The sequence below is a fragment of the Trichoplusia ni genome, chromosome 14 (genome assembly GCF_003590095.1).
Source record: "Trichoplusia ni isolate ovarian cell line Hi5 chromosome 14, tn1, whole genome shotgun sequence".
NCBI lineage: Eukaryota > Metazoa > Arthropoda > Insecta > Lepidoptera > Noctuidae > Trichoplusia > Trichoplusia ni.
In genome coordinates, this window is record NC_039491.1 from 3,122,572 (window position 1) to 3,143,035 (window position 20,464).

Consider the following 20,464-nt stretch of genomic DNA (forward strand, 5'->3'; position numbering starts at 1 on the left):
TTTCCCTTGAAACAACTTTAATCTGTTCAGGTTCTTTTTGATAAAAAGAAAACAGCTAATTTTATATTATTTTATGTTTATTGATTCTTTTTGCATATGATTCAAGCTTAAATAATCTTAATCAAGTTTTAAAGAAATAATATTTAGAAATATATTATTATGAAATGAATCAAATAATCCGACGACAGAGAATGCCACCCGACGGTCGACCATCAAACTTCAAAATGATCAAAATTCTTAAGTATCTGTACTGTACCTGTCTTCGCTTTGGTTGGGTGCGCTTCCTTTTTATCGTGTGTTGTAATAATGAATATTTTCGTTTTATTTTAGAGTATTAACCGTTTTAAATATTCCCTCATGTAGTTTTGGTAAAGTGTTTCTAGTGAAATCCTTCGGTGGATACTGATCAATGCTGCTGTACACTGAATATGGCTGACGAAAGACTAGTGGTTCTGAATCGTAGTGACAATTTGGGATTCGGATTCTCTTTGCTTGGCGAAGCCGGTTTGCCACATATTATATACGAGATTGAAGAAAATTCCCCTGCGGCTCGAAGTGGCGAGGTAAGACTGCGATCCTTATTCTCATACCTAAATATCGAGAGTATACCTAGTCCTACCTGCTTGTGACTTTATACTCTTCAGCGCTCCTATAAAATAGCTACAGACAAATATCTCTGAAAAATAGACGGTATTATTGAGAAAATAACAAAGAAAATACGATACAAACTTTGTCAATATCATTTTTTTTTAAATTTGTCATGGTAATCAGTTTCTAATTATGATAAATTATTATTATAAACAACTGTGTGTTTAATCTTTACGAGCACAGATTTTCGTATATGTATTTATATTGAAGAAACACTCAACATTAATTCTTAGTCATTGTCTGATTATCAAAAATTGAAACAATTGGGATAGTGTGTTTTGAATAATCTTCAATGACTGCTAAAGTAAAAATCCTATAATATAATTCACGCAATCTATTCATTTTTATGACTCAGAAGCTTTTAACACTGCATTATTGATCATGCTAAAATATGTTACATTGGTCTTAGCATAACAAGTATCTGGACAAAGAATAACTAAAGCTAATGGTATTGAGTTACAGAAAAAAATATATTGTTGTCAGAATATGCAGTAACATGTTCATGTTTGTCAAAGTCTTACTAATAAAATCCATATCCTATTATCACTGAATAGTATCGTAGGTATCTAAAGTAAAGAACAATCATTATTAAATCAAAATTAATTAAGACTTTGTTTGTCTCTGGCCAGTTCTTCCCCTTATCACATAATTGGCAATCTATTTATTTAATAATTATGATGTGTTAAATGTACTTAGTATTAAATATAATTTTCACTAAATATAAATAATAATCACAAATAATCACATAAATCTCAGCTCTACAATTTATTAGTTATTTACACATTTAAATGTTACTACCTATTCAGTCTTATATCTGCCCTAAAGTAACCATATGCTAACCATTAATTAAAATAAAACCTTTGTTGTCATGTCAAGGCAAACTAAATTAAGACCTTATGATGCAGGTTATTTGCCTACCACACGTGAATTGTTTACCTGTATAACTTTAATTAAGTAAACAGTGCTAAACATTCCCTATCACCAGCAATGTGCATTTATCTGACATTTAATACATTCATCATGACCATAGGCAAGAAAAGACCTTAATTGTAATATACCTTTTTGGCAAGTTGTTGTGGTTTACCCTGAAAACCTTTAAATGCCATGCAGTCAGAACTTAATCAGATTATCAAGTTACAATAATGCCTTCTAATTCCTAACTTGTAGATTGTTAATTTGATACCATCCAACAAAATATAAAGCTTAAAAAGTAAAGCATCTAAAGTCATATTACTAAAATAAATTCTATACAAATTTGATTAAATTGGTTTCTGGAAAACTAAAGCTGAAATCATTTATTTCATTAATTCTACAACCATCACATGTACCACACCACTTTTATATGCTGATTGAGTACACCATGTTTCGAATATGTTAATTTTATGTTTGGCACAATGACATCATTTATATTTACAATCATTGAGTTTGAGTGTAGTTAGTCTTTATTAAAAGCAATATACCAATGCAACAGTTGTGAGTAAGCAGGCCAGTATTGTGTTGGGTTGAATAGTTCCTCCAATGATGGAATTAAATTTGTTGCTCACAAATTATATCAAGGCCGTTGTGCCATGACTCCATTGCCATTTGCATTTATGTTTCATACACCTAACCTATTTGATTTTATATTTCTTTATCGTGCCTTCTTAATGATTAAGAATAAAATACTTGCTGCTACTTGCTCTCACTGAAGGCCACCCATATTAAATACGAGATAATTACTCAAAACCTGTTATTTAAGAATAATTTATTTTAATTAAGTAGAAAGTACATATACATCTCTGTTGAATTTATAATTAAATACCTTTTAACCTATGTCTTCAGTCCTCATTACCTATGTCACCTATGTGTATGGGACCAAAGGTTGATTATCACTGATGTGATAGGTGTCTCTGTTTATCGCAACTCCCGACACGTCTTGGTATGTTGTTCATGTGAAAACTACGCAATTGAGTAAAACGTAAACAGTTTAAAACGATACAGACAAAGACGATTCAGTTAATCGCAGCTTTATACCTTATTAGATTAACATAATTAATTAGATATCCGATAATAAACTACTTAGAACTCGCGCAGTCGTAGACTCATAGTTACTAGAATGTAGTATGTACTAATAGGTAGTATCTATTCCATACAAGTCCACTAGTTTTCACTACTAAAATGGCATGTAGTATATTATTTTCACGTACGATCACACGACTCGTAATCCAACGTAGGCGTGGCAGAGCCAGTGTCGGCACTCTTTAGGCGTTTGATAGGTTTTTTTTTATGATTCCACTTTAATATATTCTAATACCGTATTGTTAAGAATTGTGCTCGATCAGTTGAAATGTCGCTGTTTTAAATTGCTAACCGTACATCAAGGATACATTCAACTAACTTTAATAATAAATAAGCGCCGAAACAGTTCGCACTACCTGTACTATTTATACTGGGGTATAAGTGATACTGTCCTACTAAATCTTTCACAAACAACTTAGCACATTTCTTTGAAAATACGTGTTTGCCAAATGTTTTCGAACTTTTTGTAAAAGATAAGTTAAATTGCTTTAAAACAAAGAAATAAAGTAAAATATTAAAGTTTATTGTCCACGCTTTCGATTTTCCAATTATAAAGTGATTTATTTGCATCAGTCATGCGAGGCACGGTTAAGCATTACAATTCAAAGCTTAGTAATCTCGCCGTATCCGACTGCATCGTATCCGTCGTCAACAAACATCTAACAAACATGTTTGTTATGCGATTAGGTTCAAATGTCATTTGTTAATTTAATGCCATTGATTGGACGCGATAACGCGAAGAGTGCGCGATAAACGTTCACTAACTTCTAATTATCAACAATCAATGATAAAACGAGATAATTCACACATTGTAGTATTTACGTGCAGGTGGCAACAACAATGAAATAATATATTTTAATGAAGACGTACTTCTGAGAAAGAATTGAATAAGGAATCGTTTAAAAGATTAAAGAGATTGTGTATTTGATTTCATATACCACATGATCCGAGAAGCGTTTTTACTTTTATCTATAAATTACACCAGCGTGCTTACTAAATGTATAATACTTTGCGGTGCTAGCGTATTGTGATAAACACAATATCATAGCTACGACCATTCATAAAACATAGGTAGAAGCACTACATAAATGGTAAGCTAAAAACTATTGTCGTTAGTCACGTACGTAATGGCGTTGTAAAATTGTTAAACAAAAACTTAGTCGCTGTTGATAATATAGAGGTGAAAGAACATGGATGTTTACTAAAACTTATACATATGTGAATTCTCACGGTCATGCCATTGGAAGTTAGCTATTGCCAGATTGCCTGCAGTTTCACCAATCTAAGGAAGACATTCTGCATCAATCATTTATCTAAGTAGCGCTTAAATTATACGGAAAATTTTACTACGATCGTTCTGTAGTCGAAGTATTGAGACTATAAACAAATTAAATTGCTATTTATAATATGATTACCACAGCATCTCAAGCGACGTGCGAAGGTTTCAGTAAGGTAAGAGCGGTCAGTGGTCACCCCTTAATGGTACGCCTCACCAGGTGCGGCTTAACCTTGCCGATCGATCGATGCGCGAGGTTGCTATTTTGTTTGTACCACAAATTGTTTCGGAATATTAAAAAGTTCGGCAATGCTCGCATCGAATTTATTCGCAGTACCTATACTAGACAGCTCCCGTAACGTATTTTGCGTTTACACGCAAAGAGATTGAGATATATATAATGTTCTTTTGCATCTTGCCGTTTGTAATAAATCTAACATATGAATGTGCATCGCCTTTTTGCGTTCTTTATAATATTTTACCATCTTTGTTTACTTTTTCTTTCATTTATCAATCTTAACTTTATAAATAAAACCAGTATCTATGAAACTCTGAATCATATCGTCTCGAGTTAGATAAGTTCAATGTTGTCTGCCTGTCTTCTGTCTTAGTCTACCTTTTGCCAATAATATTGAATGTAAGGATACTAATTGCTTATCGCACCATTAAAGACGCAGTTTTTATTATCTTTAGTCCAGACGTCATTACGGAGGCCATTGTATTTGATCATAGCGGTTAAGTCTGAGATTTAATTTGTTCCTCCGCATTACTTATTCAGTACATTCAGTTACTGAAAGTCAAGTTTTACGCCCGAATGGACGAAGGAATCGAGAATTTTTTTTTACGAATCAATTTCAATGTCAGAGCGTAACTAAAAATACTTGTATGTAAACCCCGCGGATGCTAGTAACGGATGGAGGGTATACTGCGCTATTTAGTAATGTGTTACTCACACCGTCATATATGTATATTTATGGTTATTGTAGCACTCATGACCGACATAATCAGCCATTACTTACGATTCATCCTAATACATCTCTTGACGTCTACATATTATGAGGTGCATCGTGTCTATTCTAAACTAAGATAGACTTTTTGTTCAACATATCGTCTCAAAGAATACTGACCAATGGGCAACGGGAGTGTTAAAACAATGATGAGATCACCAACGATAAAAGTAACGAAAGCGACTGGCAAATGGTAATTCGTGGTAACTAAACCCTTTGAGATGCAGTACAGACATGACTTATTTATAAGGACAGGATAAGTAGCCGTTTTCATTGGAGTTGCATCGCACGGATCATTAGAAATCTTCTTCCGTTATAACAAGCACTTAATTTACTGTTCGATTATTTTTCCTTCCTATTCTGTAACTAATTACCGCAATTCTTTAATAAATACTAAATTTTTAAATCAAAACTCCAGTAAAAAGTCATAATAAATGGTGTTTTTGTGATAAATTATTTTTCCATTAAATAATCAAAACGAATAAGGATTCATGTTTAAATGAATTATTGGTACATAAAGCAAAGCAATATAAATTCTAGCCTAAGAACGACCAACTGATTTTATATCATCATAATTATTTAAATATATACTATTAATAAGTATTAAATAAGACAAATCATTTGAGGCTATTAAAAAATATTAAGGCGTTGAAGACATTGGTATCCCAAATTCAAATAGTTTCTAATTCAGCAAGTCCGTTTCATCGATAACATTACACAAACAATGTTTCCCCGTAAAACGATAATGATGGACATCTGTAGCAGCTCATTCAATGATTTAGCGTTTATATATAGTTTGCACCTCTTTATAATCAGCTACAATATGACGTAGGTACCTATGAGATTAGCAGATCACATTATATGACTACCATATACCTGTACTAATACTAGCCAAATTTTGAGGATGCTATTACACCGAGGTCAGTGATGAGCGTGAGGGATCTACATATGATCTTATGAAGGTTAAATAAAATAATATTCAATCCGCATATACTACTAACTTTTATGTAAAATTTAAATTCACCGTTCAAAATATGTTAATTCTATTTTCTTACATCATTCAACAAGATTCCTATCATCTCGAATTTGTTTAGAATGAGTAAGGATTATTTTGTTTTCGCTATTCTCCAAACAATGGATTCCACTATTGTGCATGCATTTAGACATGAACCTCACATACACAATTGTTCAGACTTGCACTAAATATTTATAGATGTTATCTAACATATTTTTCTCTAGCAAAATATTAAGATTTTTCGCATTTAGCTAATATAGTGTATGTAACTAAACTTGTTTTAGAACCGTATGTTATAATGAATCATACTCAGGGCGTTTCCTTTATTGGCGTCATAACATAATACATAATAGACTCGACTGTCGAGTTCTCGACTAATCTGTTGGTAGTGCTAATCGTAATTTAATATTGACTGTTGGGGCAAGTGACCCTTTGTAAGCACTAAGTAGGGTGGCATCAGCAATTCGATATACCTAGCACGCTACTTGGTCGCGGTTCGCTGGACCTACGCTAAGCTACTCTCCAAGTCAATCACACAATCACACAATCTGATCAAACTTACAAAGAAGTAGTAGAGTGTAGTGTAGGTGGGACATTAGAGAAGTCTGCCTGTATGCGAGTGGGCGTAGCGCCTGCGGTCGGCGTTACAGGCGGGCGCCCCATTCACGAGACTAGACGACTGCAATAAATACTTGTCTTATAACATGAAAAATTTACATAAGAGTTTTCATCTGATACTTAATTTATGATATGATTTTGAACGATAAAACTAATGAATATTCTGTTACTAGATTGTTGACATTCTGTTGCTAACTTATTAAAGTTAACATGAACAATAGTGTTAAATGTAAATAAATTCCTGTGAATCTCAATACTAAATACGAAAATTTTTAGATTTGCTCCAAATGTCGTTCTAGTCGTTAATTCCATTTAATCTAACAATCAACAAAACAATACGTCACAATAACTCTTGTGACATCTCTCTTTAGTCATTCAACGTATCTCGTAATATCCAGATACGTACGATACTATCTATACTATGAGTAGTTTTAACTCATAACTGAAAAAAATACAAAATTATCAGTATATTACCATATATTTTTATAATATTTTCTCGCAATAGTTGATGCACCTGTACTTTCGTGAAATGTAGTTTGTTAATAACTAATTAAGAAGTTATTACAAAGAGCGCCGTGTTGTTCTGGTACAGAAAGTTAAACTTTAAACTCTTTAGTGCTCATTAATTAATTTCCAATATTATATGAAGATTTTATAAAAAATTAGCTCTATTCGATATAACCAAAGCTTGTTGTTGAATCCAATGTTTAAATTAGCCCGAACGTCTATCACTAGTGGCCAGCTGACACATAATTCATTTTTCCTGTACGCATTTCGGTCGGAGTTTGAACAAATTTATTTGTAAGCTCAATCCATTAGTGGACCCTCGTGTGATAACGACAAGTTGACAGTAGGACGGCGGGCGCGGCGGACGCCTGCGCTGCATCTCGTCGCTAGATAAACTTATCCAACATAATGTGCGTCCCTTCAAGATCCTCCCTACGTACGTGTGTCGTCCTAAGTGATGTGCTATAAAACAAATACGTTCAAATTAATTAATATCCTTCTTTTTAATGGGAATTACAGTGTTTGTGATTGTTTGAGTTTCAAGTTACAAAGTGTTTTGAACAAACCGGTCATGATTAATGGACTGGGCCTCGGTGAATCATTGACATCGCCGCAAGGATGCGATACCGACTGTTAATCGTCAATATAGTATTGTTGTATTATAGTTACAGTGTGTGTATTAAAATTAACTCATTTTGCGTTAGCATTTAGTTCACTCTGCTTACTACGCTATTCACAATCTGCCAGCATATTAAGGTCGGTATTGGCTTGCCAATTTGATTTAATAGTACAACAAACTCAGTTCGATAGTACATGACTGATAAATGTGTTTGTTTCTCCGATTATTTGTTCAATGGGTACTCACTAGTGTATATCATCGGGACAATGAAACACTATTAACTATTGACACGTTCGTTTGTTTATTAAGTGGTCCAAATGCGCAGTACCTTCACATAATTCATGTGCGTTCGTTTTGCAATGGCATATTTCGATTAAATATTTCTCTCCAAACTCTGAAGCTTAAAGTCACGTGTTGATTGCTGCTAAAGACTGCAGTATTATTGCGTATGCATGTTAAAAGTACATTATTTTACAATATCGTATCGATTGTTGTATCGTTATTCCTTGAACCGACTGCGAGGATGTAGCAACTCACTTTCCAATTATGATTATTATCCAGTCATCTGTGACCAAACATTAAATTAATCTAATATACGCTGAACTTTAAAGTAGGTGGAAGCAAAACAGTCTCAATGGTTTTTAACATTTGAAATAAGTAAGTGAAAACGCGTGTTGGTTTACAGGTCGAGGCGGGAGACGTTTTGCTCAAGGTTAATGGGACTGATGTAAACCGGTTCACTACCCGAGAAGGTAAGGAATTTGCCATTTATCACGCACACGCCACTTATCTACGAACATTCTTAACTTACAGATAACTAGTAGTGTAATTGAGAATGTTACTTCATCTCGTATGTAAATAATTTGCAACAGCCTCTGTGATCAAATGTAAAAATAATTTGAATGACGCCAGCAGTCGTTGCTATACCACGGTATATCTCAATCACCAAGTTAACGCACGAACTATTTATATAAAGAATAGTTGTGTTATCGAACGTCAGCTGTCACCGCTATCTTTGAACTTATTAACACTAATTCAATGATCGCGTTATGGCCGGCTCGTGCCCGACACGCAACCGCACTATTCATATTTCACACGTCTGCATACAGACTAACAACAAAAGATTAATATTTTTAACTCGTAATGGTGAAATTTATTTCCTTCGACGCCATGTAATAAAGATGTTATCGTCACATCCTAATCTATAAATAATTGGGTATGATTGAATACTCTCGTATTTGTTTTGGTAACTGCTTGACTTGAGACAATATTTATCTAAATTGATGTCAATAAATTTAATAATTAAAGATTTTCCCTTATCCTAGTGGTTAACGAGGTGGGGACTCGCATTCGTCCAGCTTTTTTTAATTAATTCAAAGGTTTAGAACACCTCCAAATAACTTAAACTATTAATGCTTACTTGGCGCCGGGTGTAGCCCACCCTATATTCACCCTCCATTAAATGATGCCTGAACTGGAGTCTACTTACCACTAACAATCAACTTTGCCGACTTCGATTATTGTAGAATAACCCTATGCATAATATTGTTTAGTTCTACAAAAACAACTCTAGTGTTAGGATGATAAGCGAAAATTAGCTTCCTTACAACTGTTTCATTATATATTCCATTTAGAGATGAATCAATTAATTGTTGCAGTTTTAAAATGCTTGCGGCTGTCGTCGGATCCCGTCACTATAAGACTGAGAAAGGGTGAGTTAAAGTCTTTACCAGAATTTATCGCCAAGTATTGGTTTGGTGGTTATGTGCCATTTGAACTATGACATTCGAGACGGGAATGTATCGTGCCAGCTGCAAGTAATAAAATTCGTTTATCCCCGAGTGGTTTGGTCGAGTTTGCGAAGTAAGCCGCTACAAATAAGAGTAGCGATACGCGGAGTAATTTTATAGGTGGCTCTCGGGATCTGGGCCGGGATAACTCTAGTTCACAGTGGCTTTGTTCTCGTTAATAATGTACGTGTGTTATGATTATAGTAGTCTTCATTTGTTGGTACTTTGACGGAGGTTGTTGATAGTGAGGGAGAATATCAGCTGATAGTATGCTATGTGCAGACCCACAGATCAAAGCGAGCGTGCGGCGATACCTGGCCGCGGCGGCCGAGCGGCGCTCTAGCGGCGCACGCATCAACCACGACAAGTGAGTTTGTTTTGTCGCGATTCTTGTACAGATAAGCCCATTGATGCTTGTGAAAGCTTGTTCGTTGCTTCCACCGCGATTAGACGCGCGCTTCTTACTTTCATGCATCTTATAATTAATTTCTATAGTCGCATACTACTATGAGTAATAACATTAGAATATTGATTCTCTTATGTTAGTTTCACGAGTGAAACCTGGTGCATGTGGTAAGTAATCGGAACCCCTCTGGCGACAGCTGATTTCCGACGCCGATAAGTGATTATCGGTACCATATGTATGGCAGCGAAGGGGTACACCACCCTAACCCCAGTGACACGTCACTTTTGATTATGTATTTTAGGAACACAACGCTGCAGTTGAACGCAAGCAACGTTAAAAGTATTTGAAATAACTTAGAACATCAAACGACAAACCTGGAAACATCGGATTCGACGTTATAGTATTATAAATTTATTTTGAAATTAAAGCAGATTACAGCTTTCCCTTAATAACAGAATCCTTAAGTGTATTCATGTAATGCTTGGCTTATTTTAGCTTTGAATATTTTATAGTTCTGTGAAGATAACCTAAAACAAACAACAGCTGTTGCCAATGTTGATACTGATTTAACGACTTTCTAAACCGAATCGAACATCTCTAAATATATTGTTCAGAGATTACGTTTTCAATGGATATGATATCAAACATAATTTACCGTTTTTAAATTGTTCGGTTTTCTTTTTTTTCAATTTGGACATAAAATAGATATTGATTTTATATCGCTTACTGTACACAAACAAAGATATGAAGCATTCGTTGTTTATATTGTGACCAAGTATATTTAGAACTGCGGTCCGGTTAAATACTACTTTAATAATAACCTTTGTTGTTAGGATATTATCCTGCAATACCAAGGTAGTAAATATTTTCTTAGATAGAATCACAGCAATTGTGTACGATGTTAATCTAATGTTGTTTTCCATTAAATATTTATTACTGGCTAGCCTGTTGCCAGCGGCTGCCCCCGCTAGCGCTACAAATCAAAAACTATCCACGGGAACATAAAATCCGTATAAAAGCTGTCCCTTTGTTAATCCAGGTTACAAACTATCTGTGTACCAAATTTCGTCTAAATCTGTTCATTGGTTTTTGCGTGAAAGTGCAACAAACATCCATCCATACTTACAAACTTTCACGTTTATGATATCAATCTATAATAATTCAATTTATATTTTTTTATCAAAAGGTTTTAGCTTCCATTTCTTAACATATTGAAATGGTTGCTGTATGGGTACTTCTACCCTCTAACAGGACAGTTTAACTTCCTTAATCTAGAAATAAGCATTACGATTAATATAACTATGAAAAATAATGTTTACGGAAGGAAAAAAAACTTGTTCGCTTTGTTTTCAGTTGAACAATGGATAGCAACTACTTAATAGATTATATTTGTAACAAAATTGCGGAATTGTCCAGTATGACCTCATTTCTGTAATTTAATTTCGAGTCGTCTCAAAAGCGTCGAGTTTACATTAGACTAAAGTTATCTATATGCGTCACGGGTCAACGGTTTATTATGGTTGTACCAATTTAGCTATATTTAACCGTACTACTGTATTATCCACGAGAGAACAATGATGTTAAAGTTATGTAAAATCATTATAGATTCTTGTAGCTCGTTGTGTATTATTTATTGTACGTACTTATCTCACGGCATACTGTGACAATCGGCGATGACTGAAGTTATTGTATCGGTCGAAGTTAATGTACTGAAAAGGCAGTAAATGTACGGAAACCTATTAGTTCGTATTTCATATTCAGGTTAACAGATGCAACATAACTGCCTAGTCTTAGAAAGCTTAAGCTGGACATGTTAAGTAGCAGACAGCGGTAGATTACAAGCATAATTGCAAGTTCTGGATGTAAATTAATAATTCGTACCAGATCGGGATCTCCGCCGTCGAGCAACTCGAACAGTAACTCATCGAGCAACTCGTCGAGCAACGGGTCGGGCGTGCAGTCGGGAGACAGCTGCGAGGCGCTGGTCGGCTTGGAGGACAAGCGGCGAGGGCGCGTCACGCCCAAGTTCGAAGCTTACATGATGACCGGCGACCTGATGCTCAACCTGTCGCGAGTCGAACACCCACATCACAACCATCACGCACCCACGCACCGGACACACTACCACAGGTGAATATCAATATACACAAACATAAAATAATCTCATGCTAACCACCCTTTCCTCAACTACTCTTGTACCGCCTCCTGCCAAACTAGAAGCCAAAAATAATCTACAACAAATGTCTCTAAGTTCCGTATTCCAACTTTGGCCCGGCAAATGAATATGTAATAGCGTTTTAATGTCTTATGTAAATAGCTGACGGAATGCTGTTCCCTTGATCAATCATCCCTTATTCTGTTTTACGAACAAAGATTTTGCTACAAGTACTTAGTAACAGAATTTTTATCCTTTTTAGACCGCCTTTTTGAGCTCTTTAAAGACCTGTTTGTATTATTTGTTCCCCTGTTCCCCTGTACCAATACCCTGAACTCCGCCAGGTACAACTCTACCCCGGCGTCGCCCAGTGACAACCGTGTGTGCGGGCGCGTGGAGCTGGCGCAGAGGCACAACTCCTCGCCCGACACTGGTCTCGTCGGGGACCATGCTAGTAAAATGTACGAATATAGGGTACAGTACGACTCTGTGCGATATTGGAAGCTTATTCTGTCTTCCATACACCCTGACACGTGGGATTGTGTAAAAACTCGTTTCATGTTAAAATCGGTCATAAAATGAAGGAGTTTGTTTACCAGACGAATCAAACTAATTCGGTAACTCTACATGCTTTAAATTCTTTCATATTAAAATTAATTTTGCAGTGTTTAATTTTAAATTCCGCTCCTTGCCAGCTCACACCTATCACCTAAACAAATGTGAGTCACTAGGAAAGAATTTCTATTGATTCCCGTTGAAAAAAAATGTTTTAATATTTTTCATGTTATTTTCGACCTGTAACACTTAAATATTTTATACTTGGACTCTAGGTTCATATCTCAGCCAGCATCGCCGGCGAGCGGTGGGTGTGGCGCGGGCTCGAATTCTGCTGACGTATGTGCGCGTGCGCATCACGCTGTCAGAACCTCGCGGTCCGAGGATCATCTACAGGTAATTAGCTATCCTTTATGATTTTAAAGGTTTGTTAACCAATCATTAAATAGTACGTACATGTTACTTAGCAATATAATCATGAAAATATGTAACGTCTTATTACAAAACTTAACAGTACTTATATTGGTTTTATGTAATGCTTTCGACGCATCTTAAATTCACACCTAAAAAGTCATAATCACGTAATGAGCGTCATGTAAATTGGTGGTAAATTAGTCGTAGATAGAGTAATCAGGAGTCATTTTAGCTGTACCTAAATAGCTAAAAAAATACTTGACGACCATGATCTTCGACTAATTTACAAGGTGTCTTATAGCTTGTCCCACGGTGTCGAGTATCGCGACGTAAGTTCCAGAAGGAGTCGTCGCTGAGCGCCGTGGCCGTGGAGATGGAGGAGGACGTGACGTCATCGCTCAACACGCTGCTGGACGCGCGGCCGGACTCCGCCACGCCCGGCCCGCGCTCCGACTCCGACCCCGAGCGGGACAGGTGACACACTACACCGACACTTCATCCCGACATTATTATTATTATTATTTCGTCATTTAACCACGCTGCTTCGCGTTAGCATCACTGCTCGGTTTATTTCACGGCGTTTGTTGAACAAGTCAATCCCCGCGTAGTAACGCTAGTTCTGTGTGGGTAGGATCGTGTGGACGTACAACGCGCCCGTGTCGTGTGCGTCGGAGCGCACGCACTGCAACGGGTCGGGCGCCACCTCCAACTCCACCTCTATATCCGACGGCATATCGCAACGGTAAACTAATTTTGTTAAGAAAACATTATTTAGATGCACTTAGTTTACGTACGTTGCGCTTACCGTGACGCTGCTCATACTGGGGTCGTATTATGACGCTTTAAATACACAATAGCTGAGAAGATTAAGAGCGTCTGTAATTTGATGGCTTAACATTTGGTAATTCGGCTCCAGATAAAGAAAACTTGCTCTCCAGTCACGGTTAAATTAGAATGGATTTTGTAGTATTTTTTTTTTGCACGCAATAACGGTTCCAATTATTAAAGTTACTTTTTAATATTTAAATGATCTGTCTTTATTAATGAAAGCCTAAGAAATGAATCCGAAGCAGTATTTGATTTAACACGAGGACTTAACCAGTCAAGTCAAATTAATGTTGCTTTCAATGTTATTAACCCAGGCATTGTTTCAACACTTTATGTTAGCCTACTTTGATTTAATGTCAGTCCGAGTTACCCTAGACCTGTCTAACTGATTATAACTAATGTATAAACGTTCTTGTTAAACTGTGAACAATGTATAATTACAATTTATTTTGATTGTACATTGTAAAATGAAAGCTCAATTGGTTTCAATCTGCAATCTCCTTCCGCGTCTGTACGTCAAATGTATCGATGCTGTCTAAAATAGTTCGTATGAAAGTATTAAGTAGAGGTAGTATAGTTCTAGACGTTCTACATATGTACATGTAGCATCCAGCTAAATCTCATAAGACTGAATGCTAACCCGATATAACTTGAGTAGGCTTTTGTTGTGAACAAATTATCACAAATTGACAAATGACGAGAATTTTGATGCGGTTTTGCATTTTTAAAGCACTGTGCTCTATTTATTTTATACAAAATAGTGTAGCACGTACATAAATAGTAAATGCATGGTGAGAGTATATACTAAGCGAAGTCATGTATATAGTTCAACTCATTTTTGCTCGCGGCGCTGTGTGCGATTGACAGCGACTGTTTATTATGGAAAATTTTAATTTGTGTGACAGTGACACACGAATCAAAGCTGTGTTAGCACACAACGTCACTGTGTACAAGGGCTACCCACATATGACGCCGCGCGCAAATATGAGTTGAATTGACTAACATAGATGTGTAGTGTAATAACTCGTGTTGTGCAGGTCGTCGTCGCCCGCGTCCCCCACGTCGGCGTCGTCCTCCGTGATGTCGTCCCGCGCCACGCCGCCGCACCGCCAGCTGCCGCAACAGCATTTACATCATCGACCGCTTAATGGTAAACCATCTTATTAAATATAATATGTCTTATACTTGTCCTAATGTCATACACATGAATGTATGTCTTTGTGACATCAAACAATCCTCCTTTGTTTATTGAAATTACTTTTAAAATTGGTTTTTGTTTTAATGAATTACATGCAATAGGAATCGTACTAGTTTAAGAAAATGTACGATATTTATATTATCGCAGGTGATATGAGTTTATCAGAAGCAGTGTCAAATATATCGAGTCCAGATTATCAGGACCAAGACGACATGTTCGAGACGGGACGGGAGTGTCCCAGAATGGAACTGTCCGATCCCTCCGACTCAGACTCCACTATCCTGGTGTCTGAACCTTGTCACAAACGAGCCAAATCCAACTCTACATACTCGAACGAACACGGGAGCGACGTCACGCTCAACGGCGACCACAACAACGATTATAGAATAGTGATACAAGTCAAAGGACCCGACAAACAGAACGCGAACGCTACGGAAAATGTAAATAATAACAACAATAGTAATTACACGCAGAACGGCAAAGAAAACGGACACAACTCACCGGAGAACCAAGGCTATCAGGTAATACTGACAATTAATATTGTTAAAGACGCCAAACAATATCCATTACGAAATTACTTCTTTACCTCAAAAAAATTAGTCTTGTAATCATTTTCATAGATACCTTTTAGCAATCCTAAGTAGTATTGAATTCTGATGTATGCATATTTTATCAATATCAATGTTTCGTAATGTTTCAGGAGCTGGGCAGCGGGTCAGACGGCGGCTCGGACGAGGGCTCTGACGGCGACTCGCTGCACTCTTTCCACTACAGCCCGAAAGCCGTTGACATACCTTCAGCGGAACGACTTGCCAAACGATTATACCACCTCGATGGATTCAAGAAGTCTGATGTGTCTCGACATTTAAGTAAAAAGTTAGTTCCCAATCACTTTTGTCCAATAATCAAGTTATTTGGGAACAAATTCTTGGATAATTCTTTTAAGAGGTCTAGTTTGCACTCATCACCAGACATAAACACACGGTCTCGACCGATCGCGCATCGTTATTTCTGTATTTCGAATGTTGTGATGCGGTATGTTATGCTGCAGTCATTACCAGAGGTGCCAAATCAGGATAGATAATAAGAGTGTTCCCAGAGTGTCCGTGTGCAGTAGTGAGCGTGTGTTGCAGCAACGAGTTCTCCCGCGCGGTGGCGGAGGAGTACGTGCGTCACTTCTCGTTCGGCGGCGCGACGCTGGACGCGGCGCTGCGCGGGTTCCTGGCGCGGTTCGCGCTCAGCGGGGAGACGCAGGAGCGCGAGCGCGTGCTCGTGCACTTCTCGCGGCGCTACCTCGAGTGCAACCCCGGCTCCTTCAACTCGCAAGGTTTGAACTTCAGGCACTATGTTTATTATTATTACCTAAATGTGCTACTCTGAACCAAAGAACTTTCCACATTTTCTTTCTACTCCTCTCTGTTATCAGTTGTGAGTGACCAGTACGGCAAGAACAAATGAACCAATACACTTGGATCTCTCTAATAAATTAGCCAACAGTAAATTTAGAAAATAAACAAACTTATTTGCAGACGCGGTCCACACGCTGACGTGCGCCATCATGCTGCTGAACACGGACCTGCACGGCTGCGGCGGCGGCGGCACGTTCCGGCGCATGTCCTGCGCGGAGTTCATCGAGAACCTCGCCGACCTCAACGACGGCGACAACTTCCCGCGCGACACGCTCAAGCAGCTCTACCACGCCATCCGCACCATGCCGCTGCAGTGGGCGCTGTATGTACACTTCACACCCTTGTATAAACGTCGGCTAGCTAATGCTCATGTGTTTCTACTAATTCATTATTTTCTTTTAAATTAGTAGCAGTGTTTATCCAGAAAACACTTCAAACTTTATGTTTGGAAGCCCTTTTTTGTCTTAAGCAATTTTAAAAACTGAGCTAATTCTTTCTCGTTTAGTCTTTGTCAACAACCCCATTCTCAACATCTATTCAACCAGCTACCTTTCGCGATCGTCTACTAGACGTAGGACTTTCCCAAATGACGGTAGTGTGTGCTACATGAGACTAAGCAGTATTGTTGTTCCGCAGCGACACGGAGGCTACGAGCGGCGCGGCGGCGGCGGGCGGCGAGTCGCGCGGCGCGGTGGGCAGCAACCCGTTCCTGGACGTGCCCGACCAGAGCCGCGCCGTCGAGTACAAGAAGGGCTACGTCATGCGCAAGTGCTGCGTCGACGCCAACGGCAAGAAGAGTCAGTAACAAACTCACTACTACTCATAGTCTTTAAAATTAGATTAGATCATTCTTTATTGTACACCATAGATGGCGGTCTTGTCGCTAAACGCTATATACGTACATCTCTTACCCCTGTTTTCAACTCACTCAAAATTTTACAAGATTTGAGCCAAAGTGTTTATATGTATAATCCTATAATGACCTGCTTCCATTATACACCATTGATACAACATGATTCCTACATCAATCGAGCAGTTTTTTGTATAGTAATTCTTGACTTAATAAAAATTGTAAATCAATACTCAACTTTTCTTGCAGCTCCCTTCGGTCGGCGAGGCTGGAAGATGTTCTACTGCACGTTGCGGGACTTGGTGTTATATCTTCATAAAGACGAACACGGCTTCAGGCGCAGTCAAATGTCGGATAATTTACACAATGCCATCAGGTAATAAGTTATTGTGCTTTTAGTGATATTTTAACCCGGCTACTAATTTATGCGTGTTTCAAATAGAACGACTTTTATTTAGTATTTTAGAGTTCCGTACACAAAAGTTTTAAACGGAAACCTAATAATAAAGTTCCTCAGTCCATCCGTCCATCACCACGATGAATCATAAAAACCGTGACAGCTTGAAAGATTTTACAATAATATGAAAAATTTGTTAGAGGGTGATAAATAGGGTGCCCACAATTCTTTTTATGGCCTAACAAACATGTTTATCTCTTGGCTGTTTGTACGGAACCGCCTGTGTCAAGTAAACATTAAAACTCATCCTTTTTATTTATAGGATACACCACGCTTTGGCCACTAAAGCCACAGACTACACGAAAAAGCAGCATGTATTCAGATTGCAGACAGCTGACCAGGCTGAATACTTATTTCAAACAAGGTAATAATAAACACAAAACCAGATTTTCTTTTTAAAGTATGACTAGTTTGAAAAGTTGCTCTTGTTGTGTAAGAACTTTGTGTAAATTCAAGAACTGTTGACCAGTGACTCCAAAGAGCTGTGTTCGTGGGTGGAGACGATAAACTTCGTGTGCGCGGCCTACTCGGCGGCCCCGCTGGCCGGCGCCGTCGGCTCGCAACGCAAGTTCCAGCGGCCGCTACTGCCCTGCACGCACACCAAGCTGTCCATGGTAACACACACGCTATATTCCTTTCACGATAGTTATAATAGACTATTAAATAATTGCTGAATAATTAATTAGAAAATAACAAGTTATAACTCTAAAATTATAAAATAGCGAGACCAGTTGGCTGAGCATGAGGAACGCGCGGCGAGGCTGGAGGAAGAGCTGGCGGCACTGCGGCACGCGCGGGACAACGCACCGCACGCGCGCGACAAGGAACATTACCTCGTGTATGAGGTGCGTATACGTCTTACTTTCAATTGTATTTGCCGCTGCACGAGTTTAAGGTAGTAGTAACAAATGTGATGTTCTGGTGTGCAGATAAAGAGGTACCGCACGTACGCGTACGTGATGCGGTCGCGCGCGGGCGGCGCGGGCGCGGACGACGCGGCGCCCGCGCTGCCGGAGCGCGGGGGCGCGCTGGGCGCGGGCGGGGGCGCGGGCGCGGGCGCGGGGGGCGCGGGCGGGGGCGCGCACGCGGCGCCGCCGCCCTGACGCGCCATGGCGGTGTTCGCCGCCTGCGTGCTGTGACCCCGCCGCGCCGCGCCCGGCCGCCGCGCCCGCGCCTGCTGCCGCCGCGCCTGCACTCTGTTGTGAACCGCGAGTGGGCCCGGCCGCCGAGCGACCGAGTAGGACTCGACTGAAGGACGACCCCGGGTCGATGTATAAATTCTATTGTGCGATTGTGGAAGTTCGTCAGCGAGGAGGTCGAGCGGTTATACGCTTTAATGATTCTCTTACTATCACAAATATTGGCTTAATTAAGTTACTGTAAGTAAAATCATTCCATGTAATCTGTATCGCTGTTCATTCTAGTACAGATTTAAGAAAGTGATAAAGTGGCTAGTTGTAGCTGTTGACTCATTTTTAATCCGCATGATATTCACTCGGTATTTTATTTGACAACGGCTGAATTTATTACAATATTGTAAATAGTTTTTAAAATATTGAGACTGATACATGAAGTTATTTATTTCGTAAATTAACCAGTGTCAAATCTTAGGCATCGATAGTGTATCATTACACCCCTAGGATCTCAGATGTAATTATAAATATATAGCTATAGAAAGAAATGTATGTGACTGATGTGTATGAAATCTCGTGTTGATCAATCATTTGTACTCGGGGATAATCACGTATTATTGTAATACAAGCTTTATTTAATTTTTTAACAGTCTAATGACATTAGGCAGATAGTGATACTAGGATTTAAAATCTGAATTGTGTAATCTATTGGTAATGATAATTAATTGTTCCAGCTTGATTATAAATTTTAGAGCTCTTAGAATCCCAGATGTAACGCTAAATCAATGGTAAATCAAGAGACATGCCAACCACTTGACAAAGTATCCTTACTTTAGATGCCTTTATTTTACAGAGCAGCTTTATAATTCCATCTTTTGTATTAATTTATAGTGCCACATATATTTTTGTATTGTTCACAATATTATTCCAGTTAAAACAAAGCTCACTAATTTGAAATTTGAGTGATATATATATAATTTGCTTACATATTGTAATAGTAATTGTTGTAAATATATCAATATTTTTTTGAATTGTTTACATGTTTTATTTTACTTTTATATGTTTTTTTTTCTTAAATGTAAAGCTTGGCGAGTTTTGTTTTATTGATATAATGTTTGCTACGTGTTTGTGACAATTACCAGCCTGTACGTGATATTCGAATCCTCTTATAATAGAGCATCGCTTAGCAACATATTTTTAAGCGGCATACAAATATGTGCATAATGGCATTTATAAACCACTTAATAGTTTTGCTCAATAAGGGAATGTCATAATCTTGCTGATTTGTTCAATTTAATTTCGTTGTATGTGTATTTATTATAAAAATTGTCAACTTAAAGTATTATAAAGTAATCTCTTATGGTAAGTATGAAATAACATGTTGGCTGTGCCGGGAAATTAGATTACTCAATTGATTCTGAAGGTAAATTATTAAAGGTAGCTGGAATTATGTTGTAACATATTATATTTCCAGACTGTATTAAGAAGATAGTAATTTCCAGTCTACTCTGCATTTCATGC

At 37.9% G+C, this 20,464-nt stretch overlaps 1 protein-coding gene across 1 annotated transcript; it reads left to right on the forward strand.

The window, feature by feature from the left end:
* The first annotated feature begins 238 nt into the window (after positions 1–238).
* LOC113500805 (PH and SEC7 domain-containing protein 1) lies at positions 239–19,682 on the forward strand. The gene is made up of 21 exons (XM_026881704.1): positions 239–563; positions 8,434–8,500; positions 9,407–9,460; positions 9,821–9,905; positions 11,829–12,074; positions 12,444–12,560; positions 12,930–13,050; positions 13,370–13,542; positions 13,700–13,810; positions 14,934–15,046; positions 15,242–15,615; positions 15,795–15,970; positions 16,228–16,421; positions 16,624–16,825; positions 17,140–17,300; positions 17,603–17,729; positions 18,073–18,174; positions 18,280–18,424; positions 18,533–18,655; positions 18,740–18,848; positions 19,678–19,682. The coding sequence occupies exons 1-21, from the start codon at positions 429–431 to the stop codon at positions 19,680–19,682; spliced, it is 2,940 nt and encodes a 979-aa protein (XP_026737505.1). The 5' UTR covers positions 239–428.
* The last annotated feature ends 782 nt before the right edge of the window (positions 19,683–20,464 follow it).